The sequence below is a fragment of the Aquarana catesbeiana genome, linkage group LG05 (genome assembly GCF_042186555.1).
Source record: "Aquarana catesbeiana isolate 2022-GZ linkage group LG05, ASM4218655v1, whole genome shotgun sequence".
Classification (NCBI taxonomy): Eukaryota; Metazoa; Chordata; class Amphibia; order Anura; family Ranidae; genus Aquarana; species Aquarana catesbeiana.
The window spans coordinates 591639557-591659813 of NC_133328.1; the positions used below are offsets into that span (position 1 = coordinate 591639557).

At 44.6% G+C, this 20257-nt stretch overlaps 1 protein-coding gene across 1 annotated transcript in view; it reads left to right on the plus strand.

The window, feature by feature from the left end:
* The window catches only part of LOC141146080 (fibrocystin-L-like), a 364397-nt gene that overhangs the window by 123112 nt on the left and 221028 nt on the right, over positions 1–20257 (plus strand). The window contains exon 23 of the mRNA XM_073632840.1: positions 14646–14824. Within this exon, the coding sequence (XP_073488941.1) occupies positions 14646–14824 (179 nt within the window). The remainder of the gene's footprint in view (positions 1–14645; positions 14825–20257) is intronic.

The following is a 20257-nucleotide window of genomic DNA, read 5'->3' on the forward strand; positions in this document are numbered from 1 at the left end:
AACACTGTGCAGAGGTCTCACTACACCAACTTGTAGGTTTAGCTGAACACTGTGAGCAGGACGCACAGCACTGACTTGTAGTTTTAGCTGAACACTGTGAGCAGGACGCACAGCACTAACTTATAGTTTAACCTAAACACTGTGAGCAGGACGCACTGCACTAACTTGTAGTTTTAGCTGAACACTGTGAGCAGGACGCACAGCACTAACTTGTAGTTTTAGCTGAACACTGTGAGCAGGATGCACAGCACTAACTTGTAGTTTTAGCTGAACACTGTGAGCAGGACGCACTGCACTAACTTGTAGCTTGAGATGAACACTGTGCAGAGGTCTCACTACACCAACTTGTAGTTTTAGCTGAACACTGTGAGCAGGACGCACAGCACTAACTTGTAGTTTTAGCTGAACACTGTGAGCAGGACACACTGCACTAACTTGTAGCTTTAGATGAACACTGTGCAGAGGTCTAACTACACCAACTTGTAGTTTTAGCTGAACACTGTGAGCAGGACGCACAGCACTAACTTATAGTTTTAGCTAAACACTGTGAGCAGGACGCACTGCACCAACTTGTAGTTTTAGCTGAACACTGTGAGCAGGACGCACAGCACTAACTTGTAGCTTTAGATGAACACTGTGCAGAGGTCTCACTACACCAACTTGTAGGTTTAGCTGAACACTGTGAGCAGGAAGCACAGCACTAACTTGTAGTTTTAGCTGAACACTGTGAGCAGGACGCACAGCCACTAACTTGTAGTTTTAGCTGAACACTGTGAGCAGGATGCACAGCACTAACTTGTAGTTTTAGCTGAACACTGTGAGCAGGACGCACTGCACTAACTTGTAGCTTTAGATGAACACTGTGCAGAGGTCTCACTACACCAACTTGTAGTTTTAGCTGAACACTGTGAGCAGAACGCACAGCACTAACTTATAGTTTTAGCTAAACACTGTGAGCAGGACGCACTGCACTAACTTGTAGCTTGAGATGAACACTGTGCAGAGATCTCACTAAACCAACTTGTAGTTTTAGCTGAACACTGTGAGCAGGATGCACAGCACTAACTTACAGTTTTAGCTAAACACTGTGAGCAGGACGCACTGCACTAACTTGTAGCTTGAGATGAACACTGTGCAGAGGTCTCACTACACCAACTTGTAGTTTTAGCTGAACACTGTGAGCAGGACGCACTGCACTAACTTGTAGCTTTAGATGAACACTGTGCAGAGGTCTCACTACACCAACTTGTAGGTTTAGCTGAACACTGTGAGCAGGACGCACAGCACTAACTTATAGTGTTAGCTAAACACTGTGAGCAGGACGCACTGCACTAACTTGTAGCTTGAGATGAACGCTGTGCAGAGGTCTCACTACATCAACTTGTAGTTTTAGCTTAACACTGTGAGCAGGATGCACAGCACTAACTTATAGTTTTAGCTAAACACTGTGAGCAGGACGCACTGCACTAACTTGTAGCTTTAGATGAACACTGTGCAGAGGTCTCACTACACCAACTTGTAGGTTTAGCTGAACACTGTGAGCAGGAAGCACAGCACTAACTTGTAGTTTTAGCTGAACACTGTGAGCAGGACGCACTGCACTAACTTGTAGCTTTAGATGAACACTGTGCAGAGGTCTCACTACACCAACTTGTAGGTTTAGCTGAACACTGTGAGCAGGACGCACAGCACTGACTTGTAGTTTTAGCTGAACACTGTGAGCAGGACGCACAGCACTAACTTATAGTTTAACCTAAACACTGTGAGCAGGACGCACTGCACTAACTTGTAGTTTTAGCTGAACACTGTGAGCAGGACGCACAGCACTAACTTGTAGTTTTAGCTGAACACTGTGAGCAGGATGCACAGCACTAACTTGTAGTTTTAGCTGAACACTGTGAGCAGGACGCACTGCACTAACTTGTAGCTTGAGATGAACACTGTGCAGAGGTCTCACTACACCAACTTGTAGTTTTAGCTGAACACTGTGAGCAGGACGCACAGCACTAACTTGTAGTTTTAGCTGAACACTGTGAGCAGGACGCACTGCACTAACTTGTAGCTTTAGATGAACACTGTGCAGAGGTCTAACTACACCAACTTGTAGTTTTAGCTGAACACTGTGAGCAGGACGCACAGCACTAACTTATAGTTTTAGCTAAACACTGTGAGCAGGACGCACTGCACTAACTTGTAGTTTTAGCTGAACACTGTGAGCAGGACGCACAGCACTAACTTGTAGCTTTAGATGAACACTGTGCAGAGGTCTCACTACACCAACTTGTAGTTTTAGCTGAACACTGTGAGCAGGACGCACAGCACTAACTTATAGTTTTAGCTGAACACTGTGAGCAGGACGCACAGCACTAACTTGTAGTTTTAGCTGAACACTGTGAGCAGGACGCACTGCACTAACTTGTAGCTTTAGATGAACACTGTGCAGAGGTCTCACTACACCAACTTGTAGTTTTAGCTGAACACTGTGAGCAGAACGCACAGCACTAACTTATAGTTTTAGCTAAACACTGTGAGCAGGACGCACTGCACTAACTTGTAGCTTGAGATGAACACTGTGCAGAGGTCTCACTACACCAACTTGTAGGTTTAGCTGAACACTGTGAGCAGGACGCACAGCACTACCTTGTAGTTTTAGCTGAACACTGTGGGCAGGACGCACGGCACTAACTTATAGTTTTAGCTAAACACTGTGAGCAGGACGCACTGCACTAACTTGTAGTTTTAGCTGAACACTGTGAGCAGGATGCACAGCACTAACTTGTAGTTTTAGCTGAACACTGTGAGCAGGATGCACAGCACTAACTTGTAGCTTTAGCTGAACACTGTGAGCAGGACGCACTGCACTAACTTTTAGCTTTAGATGAACACTGTGCAGAGGTCTCACTACACCAACTTGTAGTTTTAGCTGAACACTGTGAGCAGAACGCACAGCACTAACTTATAGTTTTAGCTAAACACTGTGAGCAGGACGCACTGCACTAACTTGTAGCTTGAGATGAACACTGTGCAGAGGTCTAACTACACCAACTTGTAGTTTTAGCTGAACACTGTGAGCAGGACGCACAGCACTAACTTATAGTTTTAGCTAAACACTGTGAGCAGGACGCACTGCACTAACTTGTAGTTTTAGCTGAACACTGTGAGCAGGACGCACAGCACTAACTTGTAGCTTTAGATGAACACTGTGCAGAGGTCTCACTACACCAACTTGTAGTTTTAGCTGAACACTGTGAGCAGGACGCACAGCACTAACTTATAGTTTTAGCTGAACACTGTGAGCAGGACGCACAGCACTAACTTGTAGTTTTAGCTGAACACTGTGAGCAGGACGCACTGCACTAACTTGTAGCTTTAGATGAACACTGTGCAGAGGTCTCACTACACCAACTTGTAGTTTTAGCTGAACACTGTGAGCAGAACGCACAGCACTAACTTATAGTTTTAGCTAAACACTGTGAGCAGGACGCACTGCACTAACTTGTAGCTTGAGATGAACACTGTGCAGAGGTCTCACTACACCAACTTGTAGGTTTAGCTGAACACTGTGAGCAGGACGCACAGCACTACCTTGTAGTTTTAGCTGAACACTGTGAGCAGGACGCACGGCACTAACTTATAGTTTTAGCTAAACACTGTGAGCAGGACGCACTGCACTAACTTGTAGTTTTAGCTGAACACTGTGAGCAGGATGCACAGCACTAACTTGTAGTTTTAGCTGAACACTGTGAGCAGGATGCACAGCACTAACTTGTAGCTTTAGCTGAACACTGTGAGCAGGACGCACTGCACTAACTTTTAGCTTTAGATGAACACTGTGCAGAGGTCTCACTACACCAACTTGTAGTTTTAGCTGAACACTGTGAGCAGAACGCACAGCACTAACTTATAGTTTTAGCTAAACACTGTGAGCAGGACGCACTGCACTAACTTGTAGCTTGAGATGAACACTGTGCAGAGGTCTCACTACACCAACTTGTAGTTTTAGCTGAACACTGTGAGCAGGACACACTGCACTAACTTATAGTTTTAGCTAAACACTGTGAGCAGGACGCACTGCACTAACATGTAGCTTTAGATGAACACTGTGCAGAGGTCTCACTACACCAACTTGTAGGTTTAGCTGAACACTGTGAGCAGGGAGCACAGCACTAACTTGTAGTTTTAGCTGAACACTGTGAGCAGGACGCACAGCACTAACTTGTAGTTTTAGCTGAACACTGTGAGCAGGATGCACAGCACTAACTTGTAGTTTTAGCTGAACACTGTGAGCAGGACGCACTGCACTAACTTGTAGCTTTAGATGAACACTGTGCAGAGGTCTCACTACACCAACTTGTAGTTTTAGCTGAACACTGTGAGCAGAACGCACAGCACTAACTTATAGTTTTAGCTGAACACTGTGAGCAGGACGCACTACACTAACTTGTAGCTTGAGATGAACACTGTGCAGAGGTCTCACTAAACCAACTTGTAGTTTTAGCTGAACACTGTGAGCAGGATGCACAGCACTAACTTACAGTTTTAGCTAAACACTGTGAGCAGGACGCACTGCACTAACTTGTAGCTTGAGATGAACACTGTGCAGAGGTCTCACTACACCAACTTGTAGTTTTAGCTGAACACTGTGAGCAGGACGCACTGCACTAACTTGTAGCTTTAGATGAACACTGTGCAGAGGTCTCACTACACCAACTTGTAGGTTTAGCTGAACACTGTGAGCAGGACGCACAGCACTAACTTATAGTTTTAGCTAAACACTGTGAGCAGGACGCACTGCACTAACTTGTAGCTTGAGATGAACACTGTGCAGAGGTCTCACTACACCAACTTGTAGGTTTAGCTGAACACTGTGAGCAGGACGCACAGCACTAACTTGTAGTTTTAGCTGAACACTGTGAGCAGGACGCACTGCACTAACTTGTAGCTTTAGATGAACACTGTGCAGAGGTCTCACTACACCAACTTGTAGTTTTAGCTGAACACTGTGAGCAGAACGCACAGCACTAACTTATAGTTTTAGCTAAACACTGTGAGCAGGACGCACTGCACTAACTTGTAGCTTGAGATGAACACTGTGCAGAGGTCTCACTACACCAACTTGTAGGTTTAGCTGAACACTGTGAGCAGGACGCACAGCACTACCTTGTAGTTTTAGCTGAACACTGTGAGCAGGACGCACGGCACTAACTTATAGTTTTAGCTAAACACTGTGAGCAGGACGCACTGCACTAACTTGTAGTTTTAGCTGAACACTGTGAGCAGGATGCACAGCACTAACTTGTAGTTTTAGCTGAACACTGTGAGCAGGATGCACAGCACTAACTTGTAGCTTTAGCTGAACACTGTGAGCAGGACGCACTGCACTAACTTTTAGCTTTAGATGAACACTGTGCAGAGGTCTCACTACACCAACTTGTAGTTTTAGCTGAACACTGTGAGCAGAACGCACAGCACTAACTTATAGTTTTAGCTAAACACTGTGAGCAGGACGCACTGCACTAACTTGTAGCTTGAGATGGACACTGTGCAGAAGTCTAACTACACCAACTTGTAGTTTTAGCTGAACACTGTGAGCAGGACGCACAGCACTAACTTATAGTTTTAGCTAAACACTGTGAGCAGGACGCACTGCACTAACTTGTAGTTTTAGCTGAACACTGTGAGCAGGACGCACAGCACTAACTTGTAGCTTTAGATGAACACTGTGCAGAGGTCTCACTACACCAACTTGTAGTTTTAGCTGAACACTGTGAGCAGGACGCACAGCACTAACTTATAGTTTTAGCTGAACACTGTGAGCAGGACGCACAGCACTAACTTGTAGTTTTAGCTGAACACTGTGAGCAGGACGCACTGCACTAACTTGTAGCTTTAGATGAACACTGTGCAGAGGTCTCACTACACCAACTTGTAGTTTTAGCTGAACACTGTGAGCAGAACGCACAGCACTAACTTATAGTTTTAGCTAAACACTGTGAGCAGGACGCACTGCACTAACTTGTAGCTTGAGATGAACACTGTGCAGAGGTCTCACTACACCAACTTGTAGGTTTAGCTGAACACTGTGAGCAGGACGCACAGCACTACCTTGTAGTTTTAGCTGAACACTGTGAGCAGGACGCACGGCACTAACTTATAGTTTTAGCTAAACACTGTGAGCAGGACGCACTGCACTAACTTGTAGTTTTAGCTGAACACTGTGAGCAGGATGCACAGCACTAACTTGTAGTTTTAGCTGAACACTGTGAGCAGGATGCACAGCATTAACTTGTAGCTTTAGCTGAACACTGTGAGCAGGATGCACTGCACTAACTTTTAGCTTTAGATGAACACTGTGCAGAGGTCTCACTACACCAACTTGTAGTTTTAGCTGAACACTGTGAGCAGAACGCACAGCACTAACTTATAGTTTTAGCTAAACACTGTGAGCAGGACGCACTGCACTAACTTGTAGCTTGAGATGAACACTGTGCAGAGGTCTCACTACACCAACTTGTAGTTTTAGCTGAACACTGTGAGCAGGACGCACTGCACTAACTTATAGTTTTAGCTAAACACTGTGAGCAGGACGCACTGCACTAACATGTAGCTTTAGATGAACACTGTGCAGAGGTCTCACTACACCAACTTGTAGGTTTAGCTGAACACTGTGAGCAGGGAGCACAGCACTAACTTGTAGTTTTAGCTGAACACTGTGAGCAGGACGCACAGCACTAACTTGTAGTTTTAGCTGAACACTGTGAGCAGGATGCACAGCACTAACTTGTAGTTTTAGCTGAACACTGTGAGCAGGACGCACTGCACTAACTTGTAGCTTTAGATGAACACTGTGCAGAGGTCTCACTACACCAACTTGTAGTTTTAGCTGAACACTGTGAGCAGAACGCACAGCACTAACTTATAGTTTTAGCTGAACACTGTGAGCAGGACGCACTACACTAACTTGTAGCTTGAGATGAACACTATGCAGAGGTCTCACTAAACCAACTTGTAGTTTTAGCTGAACACTGTGAGCAGGATGCACAGCACTAACTTACAGTTTTAGCTAAACACTGTGAGCAGGACGCACTGCACTAACTTGTAGCTTGAGATGAACACTGTGCAGAGGTCTCACTACACCAACTTGTAGTTTTAGCTGAACACTGTGAGCAGGACGCACTGCACTAACTTGTAGCTTTAGATGAACACTGTGCAGAGGTCTCACTACACCAACTTGTAGGTTTAGCTGAACACTGTGAGCAGGACGCACAGCACTAACTTATAGTTTTAGCTAAACACTGTGAGCAGGACGCACTGCACTAACTTGTAGCTTGAGATGAACACTGTGCAGAGGTCTCACTACACCAACTTGTAGGTTTAGCTGAACACTGTGAGCAGGAAGCACAGCACTAACTTGTAGTTTTAGCTGAACACTGTGAGCAGGACGCACTGCACTAACTTGTAGCTTTAGATGAACACCGTGCAGAGGTCTCACTACACCAACTTGTAGGTTTAGCTGAACACTGTGAGCAGGACGCACAGCACTAACTTGTAGTTTCAGCTGAACACTGTGAGCAGGACGCACGGCACTAACTTATAGTTTTATCTAAACACTGTGAGCAGGAAGCACTGCACTAACTTGTAGTTTTAGCTGAACACTGTGAGCAGGACGCACAGCACTAACTTGTAGTTTTAGCTGAACACTGTGGGCAGGATGCACAGCACTAACTTGTAGTTTTAGCTGAACACTGTGAGCAGGACGCACTGCACTAACTTGTAGCTTGAGATGAACACTGTGCAGAGGTCTCACTACACCAACTTGTAGTTTTAGCTGAACACTGTGAGCAGGACGCACAGCACTAACTTGTAGTTTTAGCTGAACACTGTGAGCAGGATGCACTGCACTAACTTGTAGCTTTAGATGAACACTGTACAGAGGTCTAACTACACCAACTTGTAGTTTTAGCTGAACACTGTGAGCAGGACGCACAGCACTAACTTATAGTTTTAGCTAAACACTGTGAGCAGGACGCACTGCACTAACTTGTAGTTTTAGCTGAACACTGTGAGCAGGATGCACTGCACTAACTTGTAGCTTTAGATGAACACTGTGCAGAGGTCTCACTACACCAACTTGTAGTTTTAGCTGAACACTGTGAGCAGGACGCACAGCACTAACTTATAGTTTTAGCTGAACACTGTGAGCAGGACGCACAGCACTAACTTGTAGTTTTAGCTGAACACTGTGAGCAGGACGCACTGCACTAACTTGTAGCTTTAGATGAACACTGTGCAGAGGTCTCACTACACCAACTTGTAGTTTTAGCTGAACACTGTGAGCAGGACGCACAGCACTAACTTATAGTTTTAGCAAAACACTGTGAGCAGGACGCACTGCACTAACTTGTAGCTTTAGATGAACACTGTGCAGAGGTCTCACTACACCAACTTGTAGTTTTAGCTGAACACTGTGAGCAGGACGCACAGCACTAACTTAAAGTTTTAGCTGAACACTGTGAGCAGGACGCACAGCACTAACTTGTATTTTTAGCTGAACACTGTGAGGAGGACGCACTGCACTAACTTGTAGCTTTAGATGAACACTGTGCAGAGGTCTCACTACACCAACTTGTAGTTTTAGCTGAACACTGTGAGCAGGACGCACAGCACTAACTTATAGTTTTAGCTAAACACTGTGAGCAGGACGCACTGCACTAACTTGTAGCTTTAGATGAACACTGTGCAGAGGTCTCACTACACCAACTTGTAGTTTTAGCTGAACACTGTGAGCAGAACGCACAGCACTAACTTATAGTTTTAGCTAAACACTGTGAGCAGGACGCACTGCACTTACTTGTAGCTTGAGATGAACACTGCGCAGAGGTCTCACTACACCAACTTGTAGTTTTAGCTGAACACTGTGAGCAGGATGCACAGCACTAACTTATAGTTTTAGCTAAACACTGTGAGCAGGACGCACTGCACTAACTTGTAGCTTGAGATGAACACTGTGCAGAGGTCTCACTACACCAACTTGTAGTTTTAGCTGAACACTGTGAGCAGGACGCACAGCACTAACTTGTAGTTTTAGCTGAACACTGTGAGCAGGACGCACTGCACTAACTTGTAGCTTTAGATGAACACTGTGCAGAGGTCTCACTACACCAACTTGTAGTTTTAGCTGAACACTGTGAGCAGGACGCACAGCACTAACTTATAGTTTTAGCTAAACACTGTGAGCAGGACGCACTGCACTAACTTGTAGCTTGAGATGAACACTGTGCAGAGGTCTCACTACACCAACTTGTAGTTTTAGCTGAACACTGTGAGCAGGACGCACAGCACTAACTTGTAGTTTTAGCTGAACACTGTGAGCAGGACGCACTGCACCAACTTGTATGTTTAGCTGAACACTGTGAGCAGGACGCACAGCACTAACTTGTAGTTTTAGTTGAACACTGTGAGCAGGACGCACAGCACTAACTTGTAGTTTTAGCTGAACACTGTGAGCAGGACGCACAGCACTAACTTGTAGTTTTAGCTGAACACTGTGAGCAGGACGCACAGCACTAACTTGTAGTTTTAGCTGAACACTGTGAGCAGGACGCACTGCACCAACTTGTATGTTTAGCTGAACACTGTGAGCAGGACGCACAGCACTAACTTGTAGTTTTAGCTGAACACTGTGAGCAGGACGCACAGCACTAACTTGTAGTTTTAGCTGAACACTGTGAGCAGGACGCACAGCACTAACTTGTAGTTTTAGCTGAACACTGTGAGCAGGACGCACTGCACTAACTTGTAGTTTTAGCTGAACACTGTGAGCAGGACGCACTGCACCAACTTGTATGTTTAGCTGAACACTGTGAGCTGGATGCACAGCACTAACTTGTAGTTTTAGCTGAACACTGTGAGCAGGACGCACAGCACTAACTTGTAGTTTTAGCTGAACACTGTGAGCAGGACGCACAGCACTAACTTGTAGCTTGAGATGAACACTGTGCAGAGGTCTCACTACACCAACTTGTAGTTTTAGCTGAACACTGTAAGCAGGACGCACTTCACTAACTGTAAATAGTCTAGCTGCCTGACTGTGGTACTAATAGGATCAAAAGAACACCAGCAATTTTCTTCAGGTAGCTGTAAATACTGTAACAAGACAAGCCTGCCTGTCAGTAGGAAGATAACAGGAATGGATCTAGCTAAACTGAATACAGTGTATATATATATATATATATATATGCAACACCTGGGATGCATATATATACACAATACATTGTAAGTGCAGCTAAACTGACTGACTGTTCTGCCTAATCTATGTAACTCAAATCAAATGTCACTGTCTTTCTGTCTCTCTCTCTCAATGAACGCCGGAACACACACTACACAGGGCCGCCGTGCAGGCGGCCTTATATAGTGTGGGGCGTGTACTAAATCCCCTGAGCCATAATTGGCCAAGGCCTCCTTGGCCAATTACGGCTCTCTGTTCAGACGGCGCTGTGATTGGCCAAGCATGCGGGTCATAGTGCATGCTTGGCCAATCATCAGCCAGCAATGCACTGCGATGCCGCAGTGAACTATGGGCCGTGACGCGCTACACGAATTTGGCGCGAACGGCCCATATTGTTCGTAATTCGGCGAACAGACGATGTTCGAGTCGAACATGGGTTCGACTCGAACACGAAGCTCATCCCTAGTATTTTTAGTTTGCCATAAGTAATATACACATAAGATGTGCCATAAAGTACCTCTCAAGAGTGTAAGATAACCAGTGTGAAAAAAATTCAGTAACCAAAATAGCTATGGTGATTCTCCCAGTGGTTAGCTAGTGGTATACCTTCATAAACTAGAGATAAACCAAAAGCTACAATCAACATTAGAAATAATGCCCATAGGTGTACATAGATCAACATTTACAACTAGCTTAAGTAAGCTGTTTGATAGACCATACTCTGCGGCCAAGTCAGAAAGTCCATTATAGGCAAAACAAAAATCATATAGTGTTAGTATAGCAGTCCATAAATTGTGTATAAGTTTTCTTCAAAAATTGTGAAAAAGAATTTTTCAAAGAGGTGACTTGAGTGCTGCTTAGAATGAAGCCACCATCTTCCCTAACAACCTCATGCAAAGACAAATGAAAGGATCCTTCTTTGCCTTGACCACATGGACCAGATCTCTTATAGCCCTGACTTTTGTTTGAGGCAAAATACTTTTTCTTGGGCTGTATCTATAACCAGACCCAAGTACTCTAGCCTTCTTACTGCGCGTAAGGCTGACTTCTCTAGGTTGAGAATCCAACCCAGATGATCCAAGTACTTGACTGTGTTGGACACACTCTGGTCTAGCCGTGCAACAGATTGATCTATCAGCAGCAGGTCGTCTAGGTATGCCAATATTGCTATACCCTGACCCCTTAGTCTTGCTGGTACTGGGGCCAGAACTTTTGTAAACACCTGGGGTGTGGTGGCTAACCCGAAGGGTAAGGCCATGAACTGAAAGTGGCGCTGTTCAACCATGAAACACAGAAACTTCTGGTTAGCGGGAAAAATTGGCACATGCAGATATCCATCTTTAATGTCTATTGATGACAGAAATTCTCCTCCCCACAGAGTGGATAAGACTGACCGGATTGACTCCATGCGAAAAGAGTGAACGGTTAGGAACTGATTTAGATCTTTGAGATCTAGAATGGGTCTGACATCTCCATTCGGTTTTGGCACCGTGAAGAGATTTCAATAAAACCCCATGCTCTGCTCTTCTGAGGGAATCTCTATGATTACACCCTGAGACGTCAGTCGATATAGCGCCAGGAACAAAGACCTCCTTTTGAGTGGGTCCTTGGGAACATTCGACCTTAGAAAACGAAAAGGTGGAAACTCTCGAAACTCTAGTTTGTACCCAAGAGATACGGTGGAGATGACCCATCTGTCTAGGATCCCTTCCTGCCAAGCCCCTGAAAACTGCAGAAGCCTTAACCCCATTCAAGAGAGCGGGGGGCACCTCTTCATCCTCTTCATAAAGGGGCCATGGGACTCTGCTTTGTAGGCTTCTGCCCCCAGGGCTTCTTCTGGCCTTGTGCTTGGCCTTGAGGCTTACCTCTTGAACCTGATGGCGGAGGCCATCGCGACTGCCTGGAGGCTGTCGCACCTGTTACCGGGGAAGAAGAAAGTTTAAATGAAGGATGTCTGCTCCTTTTTTTTAACTGGTAAAAGGGCACTCTTTCCACCCAAAATTTTTTGGATATATTTATCCAAATCTTCCCCGAAAAAACGTTCCCCATGAAAGGGAAAACATGCCAATAGCTTTTTGCATAGCCATTCAGCTGACCAATGCTTCAACCACAGAATTCTATGCATATGCACTGATAAGAGAGCAAGACGTGACACCTGATGAATAGAATCTTTAAGAGCGTCAACCACAAAACATAAGGCCCTAGGTAGCTCAGCTAACTCACGGGCCACTTCCCCTGGAGCAGGGACACCTTTAATAACCTGCTTAAGCTGGTCTTTTAGGGATTGACAAATGCCTATCGCTGCTACTACAGACTGTGCTGCTGCACCCGCTACAGCAAACGAGGCTTTGGGCAAAGATTCCAGCTTCTTAATGGCTGGATACTTAAAAACCTGGACATTGTCCACTGGACAAGTTAGACTCTTATTCACAGAAGAGATAGCAGCATCTACTGCTGGAAAACTCCACTTCTTAGTGAACTTTTCCTCCATAGGATAAAGAAGAGAAAATCTTCTAGGAGGAAGAAAATACCTATCTGGGTGATCCCAGTCAGCATATATCAGCCGCTCCAGCAATGGATGTACAGGAAATGCATGTGGACCCTGTGGAGGACTTAAAGAACCCAAAGAGGAAAAGAGGGCCTCAGCTACCTGTGCTGGGGGAAACTTGTATCCAGAACGGACCAATTCTGTAAGGGATTTAACTAGCAACTTCTGAGATTGCGAGGCTGAGAAGGGCTCTTCTGAGACTGAATCCTCAGAGGAGGAGTCACCCGCCTGCCCTTCTTCCCAGTCACCCAATGGTATCTCAACATCATCTGCCCATTCCTGTTGCAACACTGGAAGGTCAGGCGGAGGAGAATGGGACCTATCACGTTTTTTCCCGGACTGGGAGGAAGACGCGAACATATCGGCTATTTTTTCTTCCAAACCAGCTGATGCTGAAGCCAAATCGTCCTTGGTGATGTATGCAGAGGCTGAAATATTGGAAGTGGCTACTTTGCCTGAGAGCCTGACTGACTCAGACTGGCCAGTTGCTTCTGGTCTTTCAGGGGAGGATAGAACTGTGGAAGCATGACTAGGATCCTCAGACCCCGACCGCGGGGTCCCTTCTGTATTTCTCCCACCTTTCTTTTGGGAAGACATAGTCCTAAGCACCAAACGCAGAGGTACTAACAATATGCATCTACTGCCGAGCTATAGTCCAGCAATGGAAATATGCCACTATCCGCTATCACTGCTCAGCCTGATGCTGAGTAGACGTGCCCTTAAAATGCCTGTATCCAACACCAATACAGTGCTTACATGCCCTCGTATGCTCTGTGTCCCTCCGTCAGCCACCAGACTCTTTCCAGAGTAAAAACTTTATTGGCAGTAAGCCTTGCGCTTGCGCCGTGTGTTCGCTTCTGTGAATGTTCGTTTCCACGTGCACGCCGGCCGCGCCAAGCCATGCCCCCCGCGTCCTAGGATAGCTTTTTTAAACAGAGCTATTCCCGCGTGAAAGAACGAACGGTCCTGCAAACTGGATGCTCAGGGGGGAGAGGGGCTGTATCACCAGGGGAATGCCGACCGCCAAGTTTCAGAGGCGGTAATCCCCAAGCCCTTTTGGCAGCCATGACAGAGTGGAGTAAGGGGACAACGCTGTTCCACAGGAGCGCTGGCAGACACTGAGCACACTGCAGGGGAAGCGTGGTAATGTTAAACACCAGGTATGTTATAATTACAGGTTCAATCCAAACATTGTTTACTCAGAAGATGTCCATAAGTGAACCGTATGTGTTCCTTAGGATCTTCTTTGACTTACCATTCCCACATCAGCCAGATCCAATCTTTACCCATCACGACGGGCCATGTCATGACGGACCTTCAAGGAACGGGTCCCCCTTGCATACTGGGGTCCACACCCTTGGACCCGTACAGCACCCTGCCAGGACAACCTTTGGTTTAGTCATGTAACCAAGGACCTGGATCCCAGGGTCCAGCCCTCAACAGAGGAGCATTACAGGCAAGTGACTTCACTTTTTCTTCCTCGAGGCTCAGGTACCATCCATTTTGGCCATTACTTTTTGGCATCTTGAATGGATCCGACTGCATAGCCCCTTGATCCCGCTTAAGGATTTCCGCAACGGGGCTTCTTCTTTAGCATAGCACTTCAACAACCGTGACCAACACCTTGAGACACTGGCGAAAAAACTGAGGTACTTCCTGTATGGGAGGGGTTATATAGAGGGGGACTTACTGTCTTTGGGTGTGCCTGTGCCCATTCACCTACAGGTGGTGTATAACTCACATAGTAATTACTATGGCTGCTCTGTGTCCCGTGATGTACGATAAAGAAAAATACGCACATACATTCTCTTTTTTGAATAATTTGACTTTGTTCCTTTGGAAATGTAATGGAAGTGTCCTCTCTTTCAGCTGGACATACACGTGCATCAACTTGTTGGAACTTATAGAATCAAGGTACTCTGGAAAAAACTTCAACCTGTTTACTATCCGCTTAATGGCAAACCAAGATTTCTATGTTGATGTCTTGTACATTGGAGAAGAGGTGACAACGAGTGACGTCTCAGGTAAATCCCTTTCCTCTTTCTTTTGTAGGTTAGGTGCTTTCCTAAGCATAAATTTCAAAGTAAAGTTCTATAGTTACTGACTAAATATATAATAAAAAATTGGAAACAAGTTGCGCAAAAGTGTCATCAACTAGACAATATACAGATGAAACTCGAAAAATTAGAATATCGTGCAAAAGTTCATTTATTTCACTAATGCAACTTTAAAGGTGAAACTAATATATGAGATAGACTAATTACATTCAAAGCAAAATAGTTCAAGCTGTGATTTGTCATAATTGTTATGATTATGGCTTACAGCTCATGAAAACCCCAAATCCACAATCTCAGAAAATTAGAATATTGTGAAAAGGTGCAATATTCTAGGCTCAAAGTGTCCCACTCTAATCAGCCAATTAAGCCATAACACCTGCAAAGGGTTCCTGAGCCTTTAAATGGTCTCTCAGTCTGGTTCAGTAGGAATCACAATCATGGGAAAGACTGCTGACCTGACAGTTGTGCAGAAAACCATCATTGACACCTTCCATAAGGAGGTACAGCCTCAAAAGGTAATTGCAAAAGAAGTTGGATGTTCCCAAAGTGCTGTATTAAAGCACATTAATAGAAAGTTACCGTATATACTCGAGTATAGGTTGATCCGAGTATAAGTCGAGGCCCTAATTTACCACAAAAAAATGGGAAAAACTTATTGACCCGAGTATAAGATGAGGGTGAGAAATGCAGCAGCTACTGTAAGTGGAAAAAGAGGGTCAACAATGCCCATCTGCAGCTGTATACCTCCCTGTGTCCTGTGCATGTGTCCTGTGCATGTGTCCTGTGTCCTGTGCATATGTGCATGTGTCATGTGTCCTGCGTATATGTGCATGTGTCATGTGTCCTGTGTTTATGTGCATGTGTCCTTTGTATATGTGCATGTGTCATGTGTCCTGTGTATATGTGCATATGTCATGTGTATATGTGCATGTGTCCTGTACCTGTGTCCTGTGTATATGTGCATGTGTCATGTGTATATGCACCTGTGTCCTGTGTATGTGTGCATGTGTCATGTGTATATGTACCTGTGTCCTGTGTATGTGTCCTGTGTATGTGTGCATGTGTCTGTGTGCATGTGTCTGTGTGTATCCTACCTGTGTCCTGTGCATGCCTCTGTGTGCCGCTCTGCACCGATCAGCGTGTGCTATTACTATTCGGGGGCCATTCACTGTTCAAAAGCCGCGCCTCCTCCTCGTCCATTATAGGAAGAAAACTCCATTTCCCAGCAGTCAGCGGTCAGCCTATTACAAACATTCTCTCATTCTCATACCACGGACGAGGATGAGAGAATGTCTGTGATAGGCTGTTCACTGACTGCCTATCGGAGACGAGGAGGAGGCGCGGCTTTTGAACAGTAATTGGCCGCTGAATAGTAATAGTACACGCTGGCCGCCGTCTGCCTGCATGACACGCTGATCATGTAGGCAGAAGGCTCGAGTATAAGTCGAGGGGGGCACTTTCAGCCCAAAAAAAAGGGCTGAAAGTCTTGACTTATACTCGAGTATATACGGTATGTGGAAGGGAAAAGTGTGGAAGAAAAAGGTGCACAACCAGCAGGGATGACTGCAGCCTGGAGAGGATTGTCAAGAAAAGGCCATTCAAAAGTGTTGGGGACTTTCACAAGGAGTGGACTGAGGTTGGAGTCAGTGCATCAAGAGCCACCACACACAGAAGGATCCTGGACATTGGCTTCAAATTTCGTATTCCTCTTGTCAAGCCACTCCTGAACAACAAACAACGTCAGAAGCGTCTTACCTGGGCTAAAGAAAAACAGGCCTGGTCTGTTGCTAAGTGGTCCAAAGTCCTCTTTTCTGATGAGAGCAAATTTTGCATCTCATTTGGAAACCAAGGACCCAGAGTATGGAGGAAGAATGGAGAGGCACACACTGCAAGATGCTTGAAGTCCAGTGTGAAGTTTCCACAGTCTGTGTTTATTTGGGGAGCCATGTCATCTGCTGGTGTTGGTCCACTGTGCTTCATTAAGTCTAGGGTCAACACAGCCATCTACCAGGAGATTTTGGAGCACTTCATGCTTCCTTCCCCATACGAGCTCTATGGGGATGCTGACTTCATTTTCCAGCAGGACTTGGCACCTGCCCACACTGCCAAAAGCACCAAATACTGGTTCAATGACTGTGGGATTACTGTGCTTGATTGGCCAGCAAACTCGCCTGACCTGAACCTCATAGAGAATCTATGGGGCATTGCCAAGAGAAAGATAAGAGACCGAAGGCCGCTATTGAAGCATCCTGGTCTTCCATAACACCTCAGCAGCGCCACAGGCTGATAGCTTCTATGCCACGCCGCATTGATTCAGTAATTGCTGCAAAAAGGACCCAAACCAAGTACTGAGTACATATGCATGCTTACTCTTTTCAGAGGTCCAATATTGTTATATGTACAATCCTTGTTTAATGATTGCATGTAATATTCTAATTTTCTGAGATTGTGGATTTGGGGTTTTCATGAGCTGTAAGCCATAATCATCACAATTATGACAAATCACAGCTTGAACTATATTGCTTTGCATGTAATGAGTCTATCTCATATATTAGTTACACCTTTTAAGTTGCATTAGTGAAATAAATGAACTTTTGCACAATATTCTAATTTTTCGAGTTTCACCTGTATATATCTGTGATAGCTGCACTTACGGCATACCCACATATGTAATATATGAAGCATAAAAAGAAATATTGTGTTGCACTATCATTAGTGTACAAGATCATTGTAATAATCATAATACAATTGAGTGAAAAAGAAAAAATATGTGATTTAAAGTGGTTGTAAACCAAGTTACACCACTTTTACCTACAGGAAATAAAAGTGCTTCGGTGCAAAAAAAGTTCACATAAACATTTAAGTGTTAACAAAATCCAGTGCTCCAAAAGTGAATGAAGAAGTATTATTCACACCCAGACAGTGCATGCCCCACTCACTAGCCACTTACCAGCTATTAAGACCCCAGGTGTTTGGGTTTGTATAAAGTTGTTAGAGCTATGCTAGGCTTTTTACCCGCCCAGATGTACTTTCTTAAGCTAGCCATTAGATGCGAGAAGAATTTCTGAGGAATAGGTATGGGAAGTGTCCTGAAATAATATATTAATCTAGGCAATACTTGCATTTGGTATGCAGCTATTCTTCCAATCCATGTCAGATGCAGTTTACTAATCTTATTTAGTTCCTCTTCTATTTTGGTTAGTAGAGGAGGGTAGTTGCTTAGATACAGCCTGGAGAAAGAAGAGGTTAGCTTTATACCAAGGTAGGTGATAGACGGGGGAATCCCAATTGCAGGGGAATATTTTTTTGATATGGTTGTTTTTTTCTTTAGGTATGTTAAGTGCCAGGGCATAACATTTAGTTTTGTTGACTTTATAAAAGAAGACCTCTCCAAATTTGTGTAGTAGGGTTTTTACTGCAGAGGGTCAGAGAGGGTTAATATGATATCATAAGCGAATAGACCTATTTTGTGATTCCTAGGGCCTACTTTGATGCCTTGTACCGTTTCATTGGATCGAATGTATTCCACTAATGGTTCAATGACAAGTGAGAATCGGAGAGAGTGGCCATCCTTGACGGATCCTGTTGGACAGTGTGAACGGGTCAGAGAGTAAGCTAGAAGTATACACTTGTGCTGATGGGTTAGAATACAGTGACATGATTGCTGAGTGAATCATGCCAGATATCCCAAATTTGTTTAAGGCCTTTGACAGGTATCCCCAATGGACCCTGTCAAAAGCCTTTTCTGCATTCGGGGCTAGGAATACGCTAGGTTCCTTGGTGACTTCTGAAAATCTTAGTAAGTTTAACATTCTTCTGGTCCCGTCTGGAGCCTGTCTGCCCTTTACAAATCCAACTTGGTCAAAACCTATAAGGAATGGGTTAACTTACATTAATCTGTTGGCTAGTATTTTGGCGTAAATCTTTAGGTCTGAGTTCAGCAGGGATATGGGCCTAAAATGTTGAGGGTGCACTGGGTCTTTACCTGGTTTGGGTAATGTAACTATTATATCTTGGAGCATTTCATTTGGAAAGGAGCCAGCAGTGGCTGCTGCATTAAAAATGTCTACTCGTTTTGGGGTGAGGAGGATGGCGAATGCTTTATAGTATTCAGCGGAGAAACCGTCTGCTCCGGGAGATTTGTGCAGGGGTAGGGATTTTATAACTGTCTCAACCTCTTTATTGGTGATATGCGTTGGCTATATCTTTTGCGTTGCCTAGAATGGCATTAGAGCGATGGTGTTCCATATGTGTAAGGGTTGGCACGTGCTTGATGTTTTTTGAGTTGGGAGGCCAGAAGTTTCCTTGCTCTGTTGTTTAGTAAGTAATAGGAAAGCTTCAGCCTTTTAAAATATGTGTCATAGTCCACCCTTAGTTACTGCCATAATTCCTTATGGCAGGAGGTAAGGTGTTTCACTATGAGGGTAGAAGCAGTTTTGGGGTTCTTGCGTTGAGCTTCCAATTCTGTTATGGATTTGTGCAATTGTGAGATACGCTGCAATTTTTTTCTCCGTTCTCTAGAGGCAATTTGGATTAGTGTTCCCCTAGCGAATGCCTTATGCGCACACCAGAGCGTTGTAGGAGAACATTCTCCATTGTCATTGATTCAAAAGTATTCATCAATTTTTCCTTCAATTTCATACTTAATCTTGGGGTGTGATAGAAGGAAGGTGTTGTTGCACCATAAAGGTTTGTGGGAGATTTTTGTATCCACAACATCAATAGTTAAAGGCGCATGATCCGACCACATTATGCTGTGGATATCAGCTTTACCCACCTTCTGTAAAGTGTACATATCTGTGAGAAAGAAGTCTATTCTGAAGTAACTATTATGTACCGTTAAATAGTATGTATAATCCCTCTCAGTAGTTCGAAGGCAGCGCCATGGATCAAAGAGCCTCTCTTCTAGGCACAATGGTCCCAAAGAGGACCTCCGTGTCTGAGCCACTTAGGAGAAGTCAAGTTCAGCATTCTCAATGATATTAAAGTCCCCACACAATAACAGATTACCCTGTTGCATTTGTTTAGCAAGCATAATGACCTTACGGATAAACTTCAACGGTTTAACGTTAGGCGCGTATAAGTTCACTAGTGTGTAGATGGCGTGATCAATTTCTGCAACCAGGATGATGAATTGACCTTGGGAGTCAATATGATATTTCAGTAGAGAAAAGGTGATAGTGTCCTTGACAGCGATCAGTACTCCATTTCTTTTGGATGAGTCATTTGCTGTGAACACATGGGGAAATTTAGCATGAGAGCATTTTGGAGGTTTAAGGCTGGAGAAATGCGTCTCCTGTGCACACAGTATATCACACTTTAAGTCCAGTGCTGTTTTCCATAAAACTCTGTGCTTATAAGGGCTGTTTAAACCTTTCATATTGTATGGCATTAAAGTGGAGGTCCACCCAAAAAAAAAAAAAA